At 41.8% G+C, this 17,345-nt stretch overlaps 1 protein-coding gene across 7 annotated transcripts in view; it reads right to left on the bottom strand.

The window, feature by feature from the left end:
• EBF2 (EBF transcription factor 2) overlaps window positions 1–17,345 on the bottom strand; it is a 217,178-nt gene that overhangs the window by 62,663 nt on the left and 137,170 nt on the right. For all 7 annotated transcript variants that reach the window (XM_061164041.1, XM_061164040.1, XM_061164045.1 and 4 more), the window contains one exon: window positions 2,701–2,782. In XM_061164041.1, coding sequence (XP_061020024.1) covers window positions 2,701–2,782 — 82 coding nt within the window. The remainder of the gene's footprint in view (window positions 1–2,700; window positions 2,783–17,345) is intronic.

Below are 17,345 nucleotides of genomic sequence, written 5' to 3'. Positions count from 1 at the left end.
AAACAAAAAACAAGTAGTGGCAACTATAGCAAGAAATGGAGACCTTTATATATTACTGATGGGAATGTAAAATGGTGCAGCCACTGTGGAAAACAGCTGGTCAGTTCCTCAAAAACTTAAAGCTGAAGTTATCATATGACCCAGAAATTCTACTCTTAGGTATATACTCAAGATATCAAAAACATGTCCACAAAAAAAAAAAAAAAAACACTTATACATGAATGTTCACAACAGCATTATTTATAAAAGCCAAAAAACAGAAACAACCCAAGAGTTCATCAACTGATGTACAGAGTTTTAAAATGTGGTAATTTTACAGTAGACTATTATTCAGCCATAAAAAAGGAGTGAAATATACATGCTGCAACATGGATGGACCTTGAAAGCGTTATGCTGAGTGAAAGAAACCAGTGACTAAAGGCCACATATTGTATGATTCTATTTATAGGAAATGTCCAGAACAGACAAATCTGTAGAGACAGAAAGCAGATGTGTGGTTGTCAGTGGGTGGAGAGAAAAAGGAATTGAGAAGTATGGGGTTTCCTTCTGTGATGATGGAAATGTTCAGGAATGATATGGTGGTGATGATTACACAATATTGTGAATATTCCAAAACCTACTGTATTGCACATTGTGACTATGCTATATGAATTATATCTCAGTAAAAAAATGCAAAAGACTTTTTTCCTGTTGACTTTCCCTGTACCCCAGAAATGAGACAATCATAGAATCCACAAGCTTATAAAAAACTTTTTCATTGTCCTTGCAAAAGTCAAGTACATTCTCATAGGATAAGAATTTCTCATATTTTGAGATGAACAATATCTATTCTAACCCTGTTAAAAATTCAGATTCATTGACTGTATTTGTACCTGTATTACCAATAAAGTTTTTGTGCCTAAATAATGACTCATAAAATCCACTTAAAATTTTTTTTAAAAAAATTCAGGCTCATAAAAACTTCACTTAGAGAAGTTTTAGAGAAGTAGAGGAACTATTAGGTGCATTTGCTTAGTGAGTACATTTCTAAAATTAGGGATAAATAAAGGTAAAATAATAAAATGACAATGCATTCCATTAAAAGCTTCTTAGAAGTGTCTTCTCAAATTTAAAGCTCTTTGGAAGGGATGATAGAGAATAAGGGTGGATACGAATCTAAGCTGCCAGTTTCTTTCCCTGCCTCTCCTTCTGGACATGAAAGCTAAGCTTAGATCATCTAGGTACTTTGGAATTCCACTCTTTTTTTGGACAGAAATTATTTATGTTTCCTTTTGGAAACTGAGTGCCATAAGCTTCCACTATGCACAATGTTCCTGCTTGACCCCCAAGAAAATCCTCTTGTTTCTATTTGTCTTCATATCATACAGCAAGGAAAAGAGTCTATAGGATGAAGAAGCGAGGTTTAACTTTTTAGAAGAGGCTGGTATTAGTGTTAAACAAGGAATCAGAAAACATCCCAGTCACCAGAAGATTGTTCGATACTCACGACTCGGTGAAAAAAAAAATCAGAGAAACTTTTGGTTTTCAAGGTTGTGCTCACTGGCCTTGCCCGTACCCATCTCCCCTGTTAACTCTTTAATAACGCCACAGCTAAACCACAGAAGCTCTCTGAGGGCCAGACAGGAGCAGCCAATCCTTTGTAGGGTCCAGTGTAACAAGTATATGGGCCCCTTGTTCAGAAATTTTTAAGACTTTCCACAAAAGCAAGAGCAAGCATAAGCCTAACAGATGCGCATGCTGCGAACTCAGGGCCCAGTGCAAGGAGTTTGATCAGACACTGGCTCCCGGCTCCACCATCTCCTTCCTGGGGTGACACGTGAGTTATTTAAACTCCCAGGACCTTGCTTTCCCCACCCAAAACGTGAGGCTAAACATCCCCATCTCCCATGTTGCTGCCAGGATTTTAAAGTCTCAAGCTAGAATACTATTGTTTAACACGTTTCCCATTTTTCTATGGGGAAAGGAGTGGGAGGTATTTCGACTGGGTGCAAATGGCAGGAAAGCCATTTGGTGGGTGAAATGTGGGTCCATCAAAGATGAAGGAAGGGGGCCAAGCGGGCAGCCCTGCCTCACATCTCCAACCTGCCACACTTTGCCTCGCTCTGTGTTTTTATTAGCTTGTATCCCCGGTACATCAGTGGCAGGGGTGATGAAACTGGTGGCAGATTTAACTGCCAGGCAGCTGGGTTACTGTCCCGTGGGTCTTGTTGTCATGCTGAGATCTTAAAGTGACCACGGCTGCTTAGGCGGCTGCTCTCCCAGACACTCCGAGAGAGACCACTGAATAGTTAATCGGTGGCAAAGGAAAGGAAGAGGCTGTTGCTTGCAGAAAGCACAGAGAAGCTGCTTTGAAAAATCCCAAGGTGGCTGAATATCAAGATCATGGTTCCTGCTGTGGGCAGCTGTGTGTGCAGAGGGCAGCCTAAGGGCTTAAAATCAAATCTCCAGCCTGGGTTGGTGCCCTTCCCCTGGGGCTCTGGCAGTGGACACAGAAGTCCTAAACATTACAAAATGAAAAAACCTTCAGTACTATCTGAAGAGGGTGATCATTTAGAGTAATCTTTTTTTATTGTTAGCAGCATCCGTGAATAATATTTTCTAGGGGGGAATAAAAAAAAAAAGGAAAAGGAAAAAAGAGAGTGCTAAGGAGAGAAGAAATAGGATGACTTATTTACCAGGCAAGAACTGCAGGTCCCTTACCTGAAACCTTCTCATGTCCCTTGGGTTTCCTGCTGTTTTCAAACAATTCTGATTGCACTTGAGGAAAAATTTTAAAAAGAATCTGTGAAGAGAAAGCAACGTGTTACCTTTTTAAGTAAACATTTTTTAAGAGAGACTATATCTGCATTATATTAGATTTGATTGGAAAGTGATTGGATTTCAGGTCTGGGGAATTTCAGCCAGCCCTGCCTGGGAAGGAACGCTAGCTGACCGTTTGCAATTTGCAAATTTGGATGTTTTGGATCCCAAGTCAGCTCTGTCACTGTTGAGGGTTGTGGAGTGGTTCATAAGCTGGGTTCTTGTTTGTACACTGGCCCTGAGTGGCTAGGGTGTGCTCTCTCTCAAATAAAAAAAGAGAGAGAGGGGAAGAAGAAGAAATGCTTCACAAACAGGAGTAACTCCTGCTATACAAAAATCTCTCTCTCCAGAGGGTTAAAAATGACACGACTTAGCTCAGAATCCCAGGGTTCCTCACATATGTCGCTTTCTGCTGGCCACATACATTTGCACATGCACACACCTCACACGTAAACCCTCGCACACAAAGGGGGTCTGATATTTTCAACCGATAGATATGAAATCAAAAAACAATGATACCTAAGACAGTCAGTCTGTGCAGGTATATGCTGGGGTTTTTATGACTAATAACAAGTGTGAATGTCCTTTCAGACCTTCTACAGATTATCCAGAAAGATACAAAGGTGCAGAATACTGGTCTGAGGTTACCACTCGTAAGACATATTTTTAAGCCAGTATTATTCTAGATAACCCTTCTGTGCACTTTTAGAATTGGGCTTCTTTGATCAGATGAGGACAGAAACCAAGAAAAATGGCAGAAGTTGGTCTTTTCAGCCATTTACCTGTTTAATGTTTGGAATTTTGTTTTGAAATACAATAAGTTTTTCATTTATTTCACTTGCAGAGTCCTTTTCCTTAAAAAAAAAAAAAAATTCAGCTTTTGCAGTGTTAAAGTCCCAGGTGAGCAAGGCCTATTTCCCTTTCTGTTACTATGACAACGAAATTTTACCGCAGTCCCAAAGTCCCTTCAGAACTCTCACATCCATGCCTTGAATTAGAACTTTAAAGGAAAAGATATACATTTTCCCCAGGATTTACCAACAAAAATAAGTAGAAATCAACAATGCTTCCCAAAATTCTATTTTTTAAAGCAACGGTTGGTGAGATGCTCCCATGGTGAACTTCTATTTATTTTTATTTCTTTCACGATCACACAAAAGAATTAGAGAGCGCTCCAATTAATTGTATTTAGCACTTAAAAAAAAAAAAAAAAAAAAACTGGTGGGAAGATAAACAGTAAATGATGAAAGAGGAGAGAAGAGGAATTGCACTCTTTAGAGCATTTTCTCTAGATTTACTAAAAATATTTGACCAAGTGCTCCTGACCCCTATGTATGAATAAGGTTGGGTGTGTATTTGGAAAGAATAACTAAATAGTATTTTCAAATTTTATAGCATCTGCTTTTCATTTCTCTTTTTGAATCTGTTCTGGAGTGGGAGGTTAGGCATCACTTCCTGGGCCATGAAGGTGTCCAGGGCTGTTATCTGAGGTACCAGGCAGAGAATGACAAGGCAGAAGAGATGCCCCTTGATGCTTTCTGTAGTGTTCAAGCTCGCAACCTGCCTCTGCTTTCAAAAGTGCAATGGGGTGTTTGTCTAGAGCAGCTGCAGCATGTTAGAAAAGAAGGCTGCCTTGTATTTAATAACAGATTAATCAGAATTCAAACATTTTCTTTTTTAAGGGGGAGTATATTTTCACTTGTGCCTTCCTAGCAGGGTCACCAACAGCCACTTAAAACTGCATCGTGGAGATGCTGTCACGAAAGACTTAAAACCAGCCATCTTCTCACTTGAGTCTCTTTCCAGCCAACAGCCCCTGACCTCACACGGAATTTGCTCTCCAACACCCACTCACTCCCAAGTGGCTCAGTGGTAAAGAATTCTCCTGCCAATGCAGGAGACACAAGTTCGATCCGTGGGTCAGGAAGATCCCCTGGAGAAAGAAATGGCAACCCACTCCAGTATTCTTCCTTGGACAATCTCATGAAGAGAGGAACCTTGCAAGCAACAGTCCACGGGGTTGAAAAGAGTTGGACAGGACTTAGCAACTGAGCCCTGTCACTCACACCCCACCCCCTCAACTGATCAGTAATTTATATCTTTTCCCCTACTAAAACCAAATTTTCTCTTTCTCACAAAGTCCTTGGTTTTTGGAAAGTTTCATCACCACTGGGCTCCTTATAATGCATTCTCTTTGTTATACTTCTCCTCATCTACCCAATCCCCTCTTTCTCCAAAACGTACCTGCTGAAAACATTAATGTTCACCAAGGCATTATTAGATGCATAGTATGGGAGTGCAAAGGAGATAAATGTTTACATAAAATCAAATTGATTTAGGGGAAGAGGGGGCCTGCTGAAAGACTTTATTCATTTTAAATTAGGACCCTTAACAGTTCTTTGGTTAGAAAACCCCTCCCCATTTTGACTCTTTCGCCTGCCTGGGGTCTGAGTTTGTAACCTACCCAGTACCCAGCACACTAAGGATATAACATCCTGTTCACAAAAGGGAAGTGAAGGGCAGAGGAGGGAGGGAGGAGGTGAGAGAGAGAGGAAAAAAAATTCTCATTGTATAGTACTTTCTAAAAGAAAGTATAACTACTTCTAAATGGCTAGCACAGGAAATTATGGCCTGTGAATTTCAGATGTGGACCTAGAAATCAACTGAAATGAATTCTGGGGCTTCCCAGGTGGCTCAGCAGTAAAGAATCTGCCTGCCAACGTAGGAGACACAGGAGACACAGGTTCGATCCCTGGGTTGGGAAGATACCCTAGAGGAGGGCATGGCAACCTGCTTCAGTCTTCTTGCCTGAAGAATGCCATGGACAGAGAGCCTGGCAGGCTACAATCCAGGGGATCACAAAATGTCGGACACGACTGAGTGTGCAACGCTCACACACATGGAGCTTACTGACCTCTGCAGTTTTCTTCTCTTCCTTTTACTGATGTCTCCCACCTTCCTCCCCTCCACCCCCTGCACCCGCCATGCTCAGGGGGTTTGGTACAGAACCCCCTACTCACCATCTCACCCATTAACCATAGGATAACTCGCAGAGAACAAATCCCCTGCATCTAGATCCTGTGAAGCCTGGAAAATGTCAGCTCTCTCCACTCAGAAATGGGAAACCAAAGTGAACCACAGGATTCAGACCAAACACCCAGAGACTCATCAGGCTGTAAGTTGTAATTTTCACTTTCTCCAAACAATGCTGACTTCAGAAATATTCTAACCACTTATCGCAGTACTTCCGGCTAGGCTTCTGATCTCATTCCTTATGAGTGCAGGCTAATGGCGACAGGTTTATCCTTGTTTTATGAGAGAAAGGGGAATAGAGAGTGGGATCCAAACCTAAACACAAGCCCTCAACTTTCAATCTGATTCCTGGGTCCAGGGAGGCATGAGAACAGACCCCAAAGCATTCATTCCTTCACTACCCTGATATCTATTAAATGCCGACAGTGTACGAGTCTTGAGTTCCTACCAATTATGTAAGCAGGTCACTTCACTCCTCTGGGCCTCAGTTTCTATGACTGTTAGGAGGGTTTAACTGGATTATCTCCAGTGTTTCTTCCAACCTTAATATTTTGTGATTGCAAAGAAAAATGCGTAAAGTTGACAACCCTCCAGAAATGGAAACATTGGGAGAAGAAACTTCTGAAGACAAAAGTCTATGACTTATTGAAGTCCAAGAGGCGGTGTGTGCAGGGGTTTTCTGAGAGAGGACAACCCTCCTGAACAGAGACTATGAAAGAAGAATCACCAACATAAGCTGATGGGTAGAAAGTGAAGCATCTTGGTTGATACCTTGGCCAGAGGTTGATGGGCTGGTTGTTGAGTAAGAGGCTATTCTCTTAGGATCCTTTCTCTGTGCTTTGGCAGCAGGAGAAAGTAGCCAGGAATATCACAGATAACAGCCATCTCTACCCCTGCCTACCATCTTGTATGGCCCAGTAGCTTAAGAGTACAGGTTCACAGGGAAGGGGGAAGAAAGTTTGCCAGATGTCAGCTCTGTGCCATACTCCAAGCTATGTGCTTGATATCCATCACCTCATTTATTTCCCACAACAACTATATGAGTGATGAATCATCTCACAGCTAGGAAAAACAAAGGTGCCAAGAATTTATGAAATTTGCCCGAAGATCACACTGCTTGTCAGCAACAGAAACAAGGATTTGAACCAGTGGATCTTTCTGGCTGCAAGCCACATCTGGAGTTCTATGCTTCCTGCACCAATTAGATCATGGTGATGGTTACACAACTTGGTCAATATATAAAAAACCATGGAATTGTACACTTTGGACGGGTGAACTTTATAGTATGTAAACTATATCTCAATACCACTGCTTAACTTTGTATAGGTAAATCAAGAGAAATGCTAGATAATTCCTCCTTATTTACTGGTTTAATTTATGAATTGGTTCTCTAGTATCCTCCGAAAGCAAACTATAAAGAATTTTTTAAAAGTTAAAATCTATATGAGTGTACTCATTCATCTCTAACTCTTTGCAGCTCCATGGACTGCAGCCCACGTGACTCCTCTGTCCATGGGATCCTCCAGGCAAGAATACTGGAGTGGGTTGCCATTTCCTACTCCAGGGGATCTTCCCACGGCAGAGATCAAACCTGCTTCTCTTGCATTGGCAGGCGGATTGTTTACCACTTGAGCCACCTGGGAAGCCCAAATATATGTATATATAACTGTTTAAAGAGAAATTTCAGAAAACATAGTCTGAAAAAAAATTTAAAACAACAACAACAAAAGACTTGTGAAGGATTTTGGTTTCTTGGAGAGTGAGAGAGAGATTATAGCACTCCAAAAGGAAATATTAGGTCAATGATAGTTGCACTGAAGTGAATGCTTATGACGAAAAGCCCTGCTGAATTCATTCCTTTACTCATCTGGCCAATTATGAAGTGTGGAGTGTGTGCCATGAAGGTTCAGCAGAGTGCCAAACAAGTCAGACAAAATCCTTGCCTCCATGGCGCACACAACAAAACTATGCAAAATGTGCTTCTTCGGTTTCTGAGATGAGCCTAGAGACCTCTGAATATGGGTCTGAAAAAGATCCTAAGAAGCTTCCCTGGTGGTTCAGTGGTAAAGGATCTACCTGAAACGCAAGAGCCACAGGAGACACGGATTCAATCCCTGGGTCGGGAAGATCTGGAGGAGGGCATGGCAACCCACTCCAGTATTCTTGCCTGGAGAAACCCCATGGACAGAGGAGTCTGGCGGGCTACAGTCCATAGTGTTGCAAAGAGTTGGACACGACTAAAGTGACTTAGCACGCACGCAAAATCCTAAGATTACCGAGTACCCAAGAAATCCTTTCTCCCAATCTCTGGAATATTAAAGCACAAAGCACTGTTCAAGAACATAATAAAACCTCCTAGGTGGCTCTAGACATGTTCTAAATCCATCCCAAGTAAAAACTGAGATTCAAACTAGATGTACAAATAAGGTACAAAGTTCAGGTATGGCGGTGGGGGCAGTGGGAAATCTCTAAATTACAGGAAGAGTAACAACTTAATATTCATGCCCGACCTGAGATTATAGCCAATGATCTGACTGATGCAAAACCTAGGGCTTCCCTGGTGGCTCAGTGGTAAAGAATCTGCCTGCCAATGCAAGACATGTGGGTTCGATCACTGGGTCTGGAAGATCCCCTGGAGAAGGAAATGGTAACCCACTCCTGTATTCTTGCCTGGGAAATCCCATGGACAGAGGAGCCTGGCGGGTTGCATAGGGTTGAACACAGTCCATGGGGTTGCAAAGAGTTGGACATGACTGAGCAACTAAAGAACAGTGCAAAATCCAGCATACTATTTCCCCAGATTTGTGGAAGAGAACATTCAATTTAACTCTAATTAAAAAAAAAAAAAACAACCTTTCAGAAAGCACTGAGAGAGGCACAGAGCCTTCTTTCAAGAAAAAGATTGACTGCGTGCTCAGTCGCTTCAGTTGGGTCCAGTGCTTTGCGACTGAATGGACTGTAGCCCTCCAGGCTCCCCTGTCCATGGGATTCTCCAGCCAAGAATACTGGAGTGGGTTGTCATGCCTGCCTCCAAGGGATCTTCCTGTCCCAGGGGTCGAACCTGAGTCTCCTGCATCTCCTGCATTGCAAGTGGATTCTTTACCACTGAGCCGCTGGGGAAGCCCCCAAGAAAAAGATTAGACAGGGGTATACAGCCAAAGAAAGTGAATTTGGCACTAGTAATAGCTACTGTTATGCAGCACCCTTGTTTATGAAAAATAATATGTAAAATGCCTTTCACTTTGAAATTTCATTCCTTATTCCCTTAAAAAATTTCTAATTCCATCTACTCTGGAAACAGCGTCTGTGATGACATGGCCATGTCTTACATGCTGTGAAGATGGGGAACTCCCACCCTCTCCAAAGTTCAAGAGCCGGGATGCTGTATCTGGTTCTCTCTCAGCCACAATGGCCACATATGCAGGTTGGGTCACTAAAGTCTGAGCCACATATAAGGCTGATAAACTATGTAGGTGCTTAAAGGTCTATGTCTATTGATTTCTGAAGAAGAGGCATTTCATCTGGATTAACTGCTGAACTTTGTTTTCCAGGGTCCAGTAAGTTAAAATATAATTGGCCTCCTCTGTTTGCACATACTTCTGAAAAGAAAATAATTCTGATCTCTTAGAATATATATCATTTTTGAGAACTATGTTGGAATGCACTGAATCATGGAAGCATATTTGAAAGAAATGGGCAGTTGCCTCTCTTCTGCCAGGATTCTTTCAAGCTTACATTCTTTATAGGACCAGGCAGAGGGAGAAGCCATGATGGATGGACGTATCCATGGGGCTATTTTCTTACTCTAAGAACTGCCCATATGGCAGCTCACTCTGCTTTATATGGTAAAAAATCCCTAAGTGATTGGTTTCTGCTTAGGACCAGTGTAAAACACAGTGATAATGTTCTAGCTTTAATTTAGGTCTTAACTGTAATATCCTCTTTGAACCTTCTGACAATAGAGAAAACACATTTTCCTCCCTTGAAAGCCTCCAACAGAATACAAAATCAGGCTGCCCAAACAAGGAGAAGGATAGCAGTGGACCTCTTCCTTGGCCTGACAATGATGTGACCTTCATCAATCTATTGATTATTGAGGTGTCAGCCCAAGATGAGAAAGGGACCTGGAGCTCTAAAGGCCTTGTGAAGACTCTCACACGGGTCTATAAAAGTGAGGAGACTTTGGGAAGTCTCCAATGGCTCAGAGATAAAGAATTCACCTGCCAATGCAGGAGACAGGGGTTCCATCCCTAGGTCGGAAACATCCCATGGAGAAGGAAATGGCAACCCACTCCAGTTTTCTTGCCTGAAAAATCCCACAGACAGAGGAGTCTGGTGGGCTACAGGCCAAAAAGTCACAAAGAGTCAGACATAACTGAACAACCAGCAGTAAGCGCTGGGAAGTCAAACTTCCAGCTGACTCCTGCTATATATACCCTGACAAAAGTGGCAATGGGACATCTGAGGGATGGCTGGTTGGTACTTCAGATCCGCTTGGTAAGGTGGTGGCTGGTACAAAGACCCAAGAAGATCCATGGAAAGAGAAGACAATTTAAAATTTTTGACTGGCTTATTTAAGTTCAAATCGAATACTCCTTTTTATAAGCTGATTTTCTATGCAATCTGTTTATTTAAATGGCTCCTTAAAAATGTAAATATAAATACACAAATAGAGTAGGTACAGAATCTTTAATCTCCACAGACATTCCTAAAGGGTTGTATTACCATTAAGGCTTTTTGTATCACCATTAAGGCTTAATCACCTGCATGATTTCAATGAAATTGAAACAATTCAGATCTGAAAGATTCAAGTTTAAAGAAATATTTTAAGGAATATATTTTTTTTTACATCTGATTACACTTTTTCTTTTTACTTCTTGGCCACACCATGTGGCATGTGGGATCTTAGTTCCCTGACCAGCGATTGAACCTGTGCCCCCTGCAGTGGAAGCACGGAGTCTTAACCACTGGACTGCCAGGTAAGTCCCTACTTCTGTTTACATTTACTCTAACTCCCCTTGGCTAAAAGTCTAATTTTTATAATAATTATATTAATAATAATAAATAAATAGCACCTAATCATTGACTTCATACTATTTACGATGTATGATTTCATTTAATCCTCTCAACTCTGAGAGGAGGAGAATTAACATCCCCATTTTACAGAGGAGATAATCAAGATTCAGGTTAGATTACTTGCCCAAAGGCAAGCAGCTAGTAAGCAGAAGAGCCCGGAGTCGACCTCAGGTTTGTCTGACTCAGAAAAACTTTGTTAAGGCAGGAGCTTGGCCAAGTTTCTTTGGAAGGAAAAGATGGAACACATAGCCATGCAGTTCTTTTTTTTTTAGGGGATCAGTACCTCATTGATCTACACAGGAGATCACATCACTTCTTTCATCTTTGTAAATAAGAATGGAGTCATTCTACATGTTATAAAACAAGACAAGAAAACCGACAACAATGTCTATCATTCCTATCAGGGACTATGTTCTCTAGAAATTCTGTGGCAGTACTAGAAGCTGCAGAGGAAGATGAGCAAGTCTATCAGATATTTGGGAAACAAGACATCTCAAGAACCCACATGGTCCAAAGAAGGCATGGCCCAAATAGCTGTAGCACCTGCAAAAAGAATGTGAAATGTTGCTTAAGTGGATGAGGAAAATACAAAGTCATTCATCCACCAAGACTATGGAGGGAAAAAAAAAAAAAAAAAGCCGGAAGTCAAACATGTAACATAAGAAGTTGAAATAAGTCTTGGAAAAATTTTTTGTGAATAAGTCACCAAAGCTAAATTTTGAAAATCATTACCCAGGGGACAGAGGAGAGTCTTCTACATTGGAGGTTTTTAAATAGACCAGCAAGCAAACTCCTTTGGCAACAGATAGTTTCGTCCTACATGTGGCAGCTCACCGGGGTGTCCCTATGAAGCCATTTCCAGATGATGTCAAGGCTTTTGCAGTTATTATTATGTTGCTGTTGTTGTTGTTTGCTTGCTTAATATTTATTGTAAAAAGAAAAAAAAAAGTAGGGACCTTTAGTTTCATCTCCTGTAACACGACCTCCCAGGCCAGTAGTGAGGATCCATGCAAAGTGCTTAGGTAAATGCCTGGTACCCGGTGACTTGGTGGTAAAGAATCTGCCTGCCACTGCAGAAGACTCAAGTTCAATTCCTGGGTCAGGAATAGTCCTGGAGGAGGAAATGGCAACCCACTCCAGTATTCTTGCTGGGAAATCCCATGGACAGAGAAGCCAGAAGTCAACTGGTACCTTTACCATTTGATACGCCCCCCCTCCTCTGAATTATCCCTTCTCACCAGCCACACTTAAAAATGGCCCATTTTCCAAACAAACCTATACCAGAGGGGAGTTGCCACAAATTCAAACCTGCTTCTCTCTGCACTGTTTCCCTCTCAATATTGGTATATACTCTGCTTGAAGAACTTCCCTTAATCTTCAGGGAGGGGTACTTTAAAAAGAAAAAAAAAAAGAAGAACATGTAATTAATCCATGATAACAGATTGTAGGAAAAGCACAACAATGAAAAAGATGGTAGGTCAAAATTCCTGTGGCGGTTTCTAATAACCCGTGGTCAGGCAAAAGAATTCAGAGCTGCCTACACCCGCTGCCTGGCAGCACGCCCCATCAAATCATTTTCTATTCGGCATTCACTCCCAATTATAAGCTCCTGGAAGTGGCATTTCAGTTTGGAAATGGACCCTTCATTACCAAACACACTGCCTCCTGAGCAGAATCCGCTGTGTTCACTTAGGCACCAGAAGGGAGCGACTCCCCAGCTTATGTGATTCCAACACCATATCTACAGGCTTCATTTCAAAGCCATCTCATGATTTCTCTGGAAGTGAATGTCTCCCATAGCTCAAGTGGCAAGCAATCGACTGTAAACAGCTGCCAAGGTGCAAAAAACAGGGGCTTCTTTGATTCGCCACTTATTTCTGACCAGCAACATGCTATAGTGTCTTGAGGACCTGAGGTTACATGTAGGGATTTTTTTTTTCCTTCTGTATTCAGACACGTCTTCACTCTTCTGAATTCCATTACTTGGCACCAGGAGGCTTGTAGGGAGAAAAATCTCCAAGGAGAAGAGCTTGTTTTTGCACTCGGATGAAAATCTGACACCATTAATGAAAATAATAATTGAACTCTCTGGGCTTGAATTGGAATGAAACAGAACACTAACAGCATGTTTGTAATTCCAATTGTTCTCATAAACTGTCTTTGGAGGGCTCTTTGCAACGCTCACGGTTCCATCTTTTCCTTTTTGGTTGTTTTTAACCTGTATCCTCTTCTTCACCCTATCCCTTCCTCTCTCTTCTCATCAAGAAAGAAAAAAGAAATCTGAGCAACACTGGACATACTACAGACTGACTTCAGAAAACATCTTTCAGTGAGACTTCAGAACTAGAATACAAATCTATTTCCCATTCCAATGCCAGGACGACTTGGGTTAAAGAAATGAAGTTATTAGCCAGCCATCAGCTTAGTGGGTCTTTACCATCCCATTTCCGGAGCGGCCCATTCGCCCCACTGCAGCCTCCCCCTCCCCCTCCCACCTTTCTGCCCTCCCCATGAAGCTCATCTATGCTAGGCTGAGCAGTGAACACCAATTACACCAAAAGCCCTTTGCTGCTGCCTGGTCCGCTGGTTTTACTGTTTTGCCAGATGGTTGAGGCCAATGTGTAAAACTCTCTACCATACCATTAATTCATAACTCGGTAATAACTTTCCCACGGCTCCAGGAAATTGAAACGAAGTGCAAATGTGAATATTTGGAAAGGGAATCAAGGTTGGGCCACTATTTACACCCGACAGAACAGATACCAAAAAGATGCCCCTTTTACACAGGATGGAGTGTTAACTTTCCCGAAAAGAAGGCCGACTGATTTCATAGGCAACGTTTGATTATGTAGCAAAAAGCTCAGAGAGTTTGCGTCCCTCTGATCACTGCTTCTCTCTTCAGTTTTCAGCTTGCTACCTATTGCACCTATGGGTCCATTCGCTAATGACCTTGAGTTTGAGCATCTATGTAATGTTATATTCTGATGACAGAATTGTAGATTAGCAGATATGAATGCATTCTCTTGCTAAGACAGGACACCATCCAATGTTTGTTAGCATCATTAAACTAAAACTGACTTTTCACCTGCTCCCATACCATATGCAGCTGCAAATTTTTAAATTAAACTATGAAGCCATGCATAAATTTACATATATTACAGACTAGCCTCTCCATTTAACATGCAAATGTACTCCAATGTTTCAGAACACCTTCTGTCGCTAATTAATTTGCTGAATTATAATTAGACTAATCCTGCATAATTAATAAGCACAGATTTTTTTTTAATTTGTAAGCAGCTTGAGGAGATCATTCACTTCCTTCTATAAACTGCTAAGTAAGTGTTAAAAAAAATCTGGAAAGAACATGTGCGAAAAGGTATGTTTGATGTCGCATACAAACTCAAACTAGCGTGGAGGATACAGAAGTCAGTATTGATAAAGGTACATATTTGAAGCCAACATTCAAACAATCAAAAAAAGTCGCATTCAGAGGATGGGGACTAATTCTCCCTTTGTCTCCTCGTATATAGTGTTTTATTCTTTGCCTTCTATCCGTCGGATCTTCCAAGATCACAGAGGCGGGAGAGGATTAAAGTAACCGTATGTTGTATTAGAAGAGATAATGATATTAACACTCCACTGTATATCAAAACACTCTGTGCATGCTGGGTGCTTATAAGCCCCTTTGATGGTATTTGGAGTCATTTTCATTTTGGCTGCCAAAAACACCCGAGATCCATCTAGTGGAAACAATTAAGTTCCATTAGTACTGTATCCATTCGGTAATGATTACAATGAAGGGTCCCTCTTTCATGCTGAAGAGTAGAGTCTCAAAGAAACGTATGCATCTGTGTGCTTGACAATGTGAAACTAGACAGAAACCAACCGTGAAGCTTAATTCTCCCCAAATAAACCAGGATCCAGAGAGCGCAAGGTATGGGTCAATGACCGGGGTAGAAAATTTGAAACGAGATTGGAATCTAGAAGGTCAAGGTAAGCTTAATAGATGTGTGTGTGTGCTCAGTCATGTCCAACTCTTTGGGACCCCATGGACTGGAGCCCACCAGGCTCCTCTGCCCATGGGATTCTCCAGGCAAGATACTGGAGTGGGTGACCATTTCCTCCTCCAAGAGATCTTCCCGACCCAGGGATTGAACTTGAGTCTCTTGCATCTTCTGCATTGGCAGGTGGGTTCTTTACCAATAGCCATGCAAATTGAGATTCTAAAAAGACAAAGTGGGAAACATGCTTTCTGGCACGGAAGATATTAAACCTTCAAATAGGGAGGAAACGTAATTTCAGAGAAAATAGAGAGCTCCTTGGTCCTTCCACTCAGTGAAATCACTAATATCAACCAGCCAAAAGATTTTTAAGCCAGGGACTTCCCTGTGGTCCAGTGGTCAAGACTTGACTTTCCGGTGCAGGGAGTGCTAGTTTGATCCTGATTGGGGGGCTAAGATCCCACATGCCTTGTGGCCCCAAAATCAAAACATAACACAGGAACAAAAAATTCAGTAAAGACTTTATAATGGTCCACATCAAAAAAAAAAGAAAGAAAGAAAGAAAGAAAAAGATTGTTAGGCCAAAAGGATGGAATGAAATGAGATTGGCTTTCTATCATTGCAATTTCATTTTTTACAGTGACTCTATACACAATACCGGAGAAGGCAATGGCACCCCACTCCAGTACGCTTGCCTGGAAAATCCCACGAATGGAGAAGCCTGGTAGGCTGCGGTCCATGGGGTCGCTAAGAGTCACACACGACTGAGCAACTTCACTTTCACTTTTCACTTTCATGCATTGGAGAAGGAAATGGCAACCCACTCCAGTGTTCTTGCCTGGAGAATCTCAGGGACGGGGGAGCCTGGTGGGCTGCCGTCTATGGGGTCGCACAGAGTCGGACACGACTGAAGTGACTTAGCAGCAGCAGCAGCACACACAATACAAACTTCTGAAAAGTGGGAAACAGTTTTCCGAGGTTCATTACCAAACCAAATGTATCTTCTCCCTTACTAGCCAGCCAACATTTTTTTTTCTTTTGACAAAGCTTCCCTTGTGGCTCAATGGTAAAGCATCTGCCTGCCAATGTAGGAGATGCCAGTTCGATCCCTGGGTCAGGAAGATCCCCTGGAGAAGGAAATGGCAACCCACTCCAATATTCTTGCCTGGGAAATACCATGGACAGAGGAGCCCCGAGGGCTACAGTCCATGGGCTCGCAAAAGATTTAGACACAACTGAGCAACTAAACAACAACAAAGACGTACGCTAGCTTGGGACTTTGAGAAGAAAGTCAAACAGTGCACGAATCTTTCAGCAGCCTGTGGCCACAGCCAGGAGCAGATACCAGGTGTTGGAATGGAGGGGTTTCCGCTTCTATCCTGAGAGGCATTTATTAGACAATTAAGTTCGTATCCCCTCATCTGGAAGGGGAACCCAGAACAACCCCTTTAGGGGCTAGTGCTAACCAAAGTGAGAAAAATATTTTGAAAGCACCTGGAAAACGCTGCAATTTTTCTGAGCAAAGCAACATTATTGCTTGAATCATGAGGACACATAAGACATTCGGATGGTTTTTCTGAGCCAAACCATAGCCTTTGCTGCTGGTTCCCATCTGAAGAGATTAAATGGTTCAGGAAGATATTTAAAAGCCCAAAAGAAAGGGAGCTTTCTGTGCTTTTTCTGAATTACTCAGAAGGAACATAACAACAGCTGGAATAATAATATTAATAAGAGGCTAAAATTATTTCCTTTCAAAAAAATAAAGGCATGGTAGTGGAAATCTTTAATAATGTCTTCACCCTTCAAGAAAAATCATTTTTAACATCTTGTGCTTGTCTTCCAGACTCCCCATACACCATTTTGAGTGGTTATAAGAGGAAATCTGGTTGCTCAGTAGTCAGGAACATGTGTGGGTCTATTTTTCTAAAGCAAAAAAGTGTTTAATGGCTAAACTCAGGGTGAAGGGGGGGGTCTCCCTACTTCCTTCCATAACATGTTGGACCAAATATTGTACCAGCTTTCTGGGGGCAGATCTTAGAGATGGAAAGAGTCAGACAGGTCGCCCAGACCAGACTCCTGTATGGACAGGCAAGTAGTTTGGCTTTGCTGTTTGTCCAGCCCATTTCTAAATAGGTATCAGTGGGAGACAACAAAAGAGAAGCAATTGTGATCCATGTAGAGTCAGCTTTTCTGAAACTCTTTCATGGGAGAAAAGAGAATGACTTGGGGGCATTTAAACATGAAGGTGTAAAGCAATTAGTGAACAAACCCACATCTCTGGTGGATGACTTTTCCCCTCATAGACACATTCCAGGAAATTTCTCTAATTTTATTTTTTGGCAGGAGGATTTTCCTCCACGAACATCATTCTAGTTTATGCCTGTGATTCATTCTCTCTCTTTCCCTTTCTCCTCTTGCTCTTAATGATCTCCAAAT

Source organism: Dama dama, chromosome 16 (assembly GCF_033118175.1).
Source record: "Dama dama isolate Ldn47 chromosome 16, ASM3311817v1, whole genome shotgun sequence".
NCBI lineage: Eukaryota > Metazoa > Chordata > Mammalia > Artiodactyla > Cervidae > Dama > Dama dama.
The sequence above is the reverse complement of the archived record's forward strand: the minus strand, read 5'-3'. Positions and strand labels throughout refer to the sequence as shown.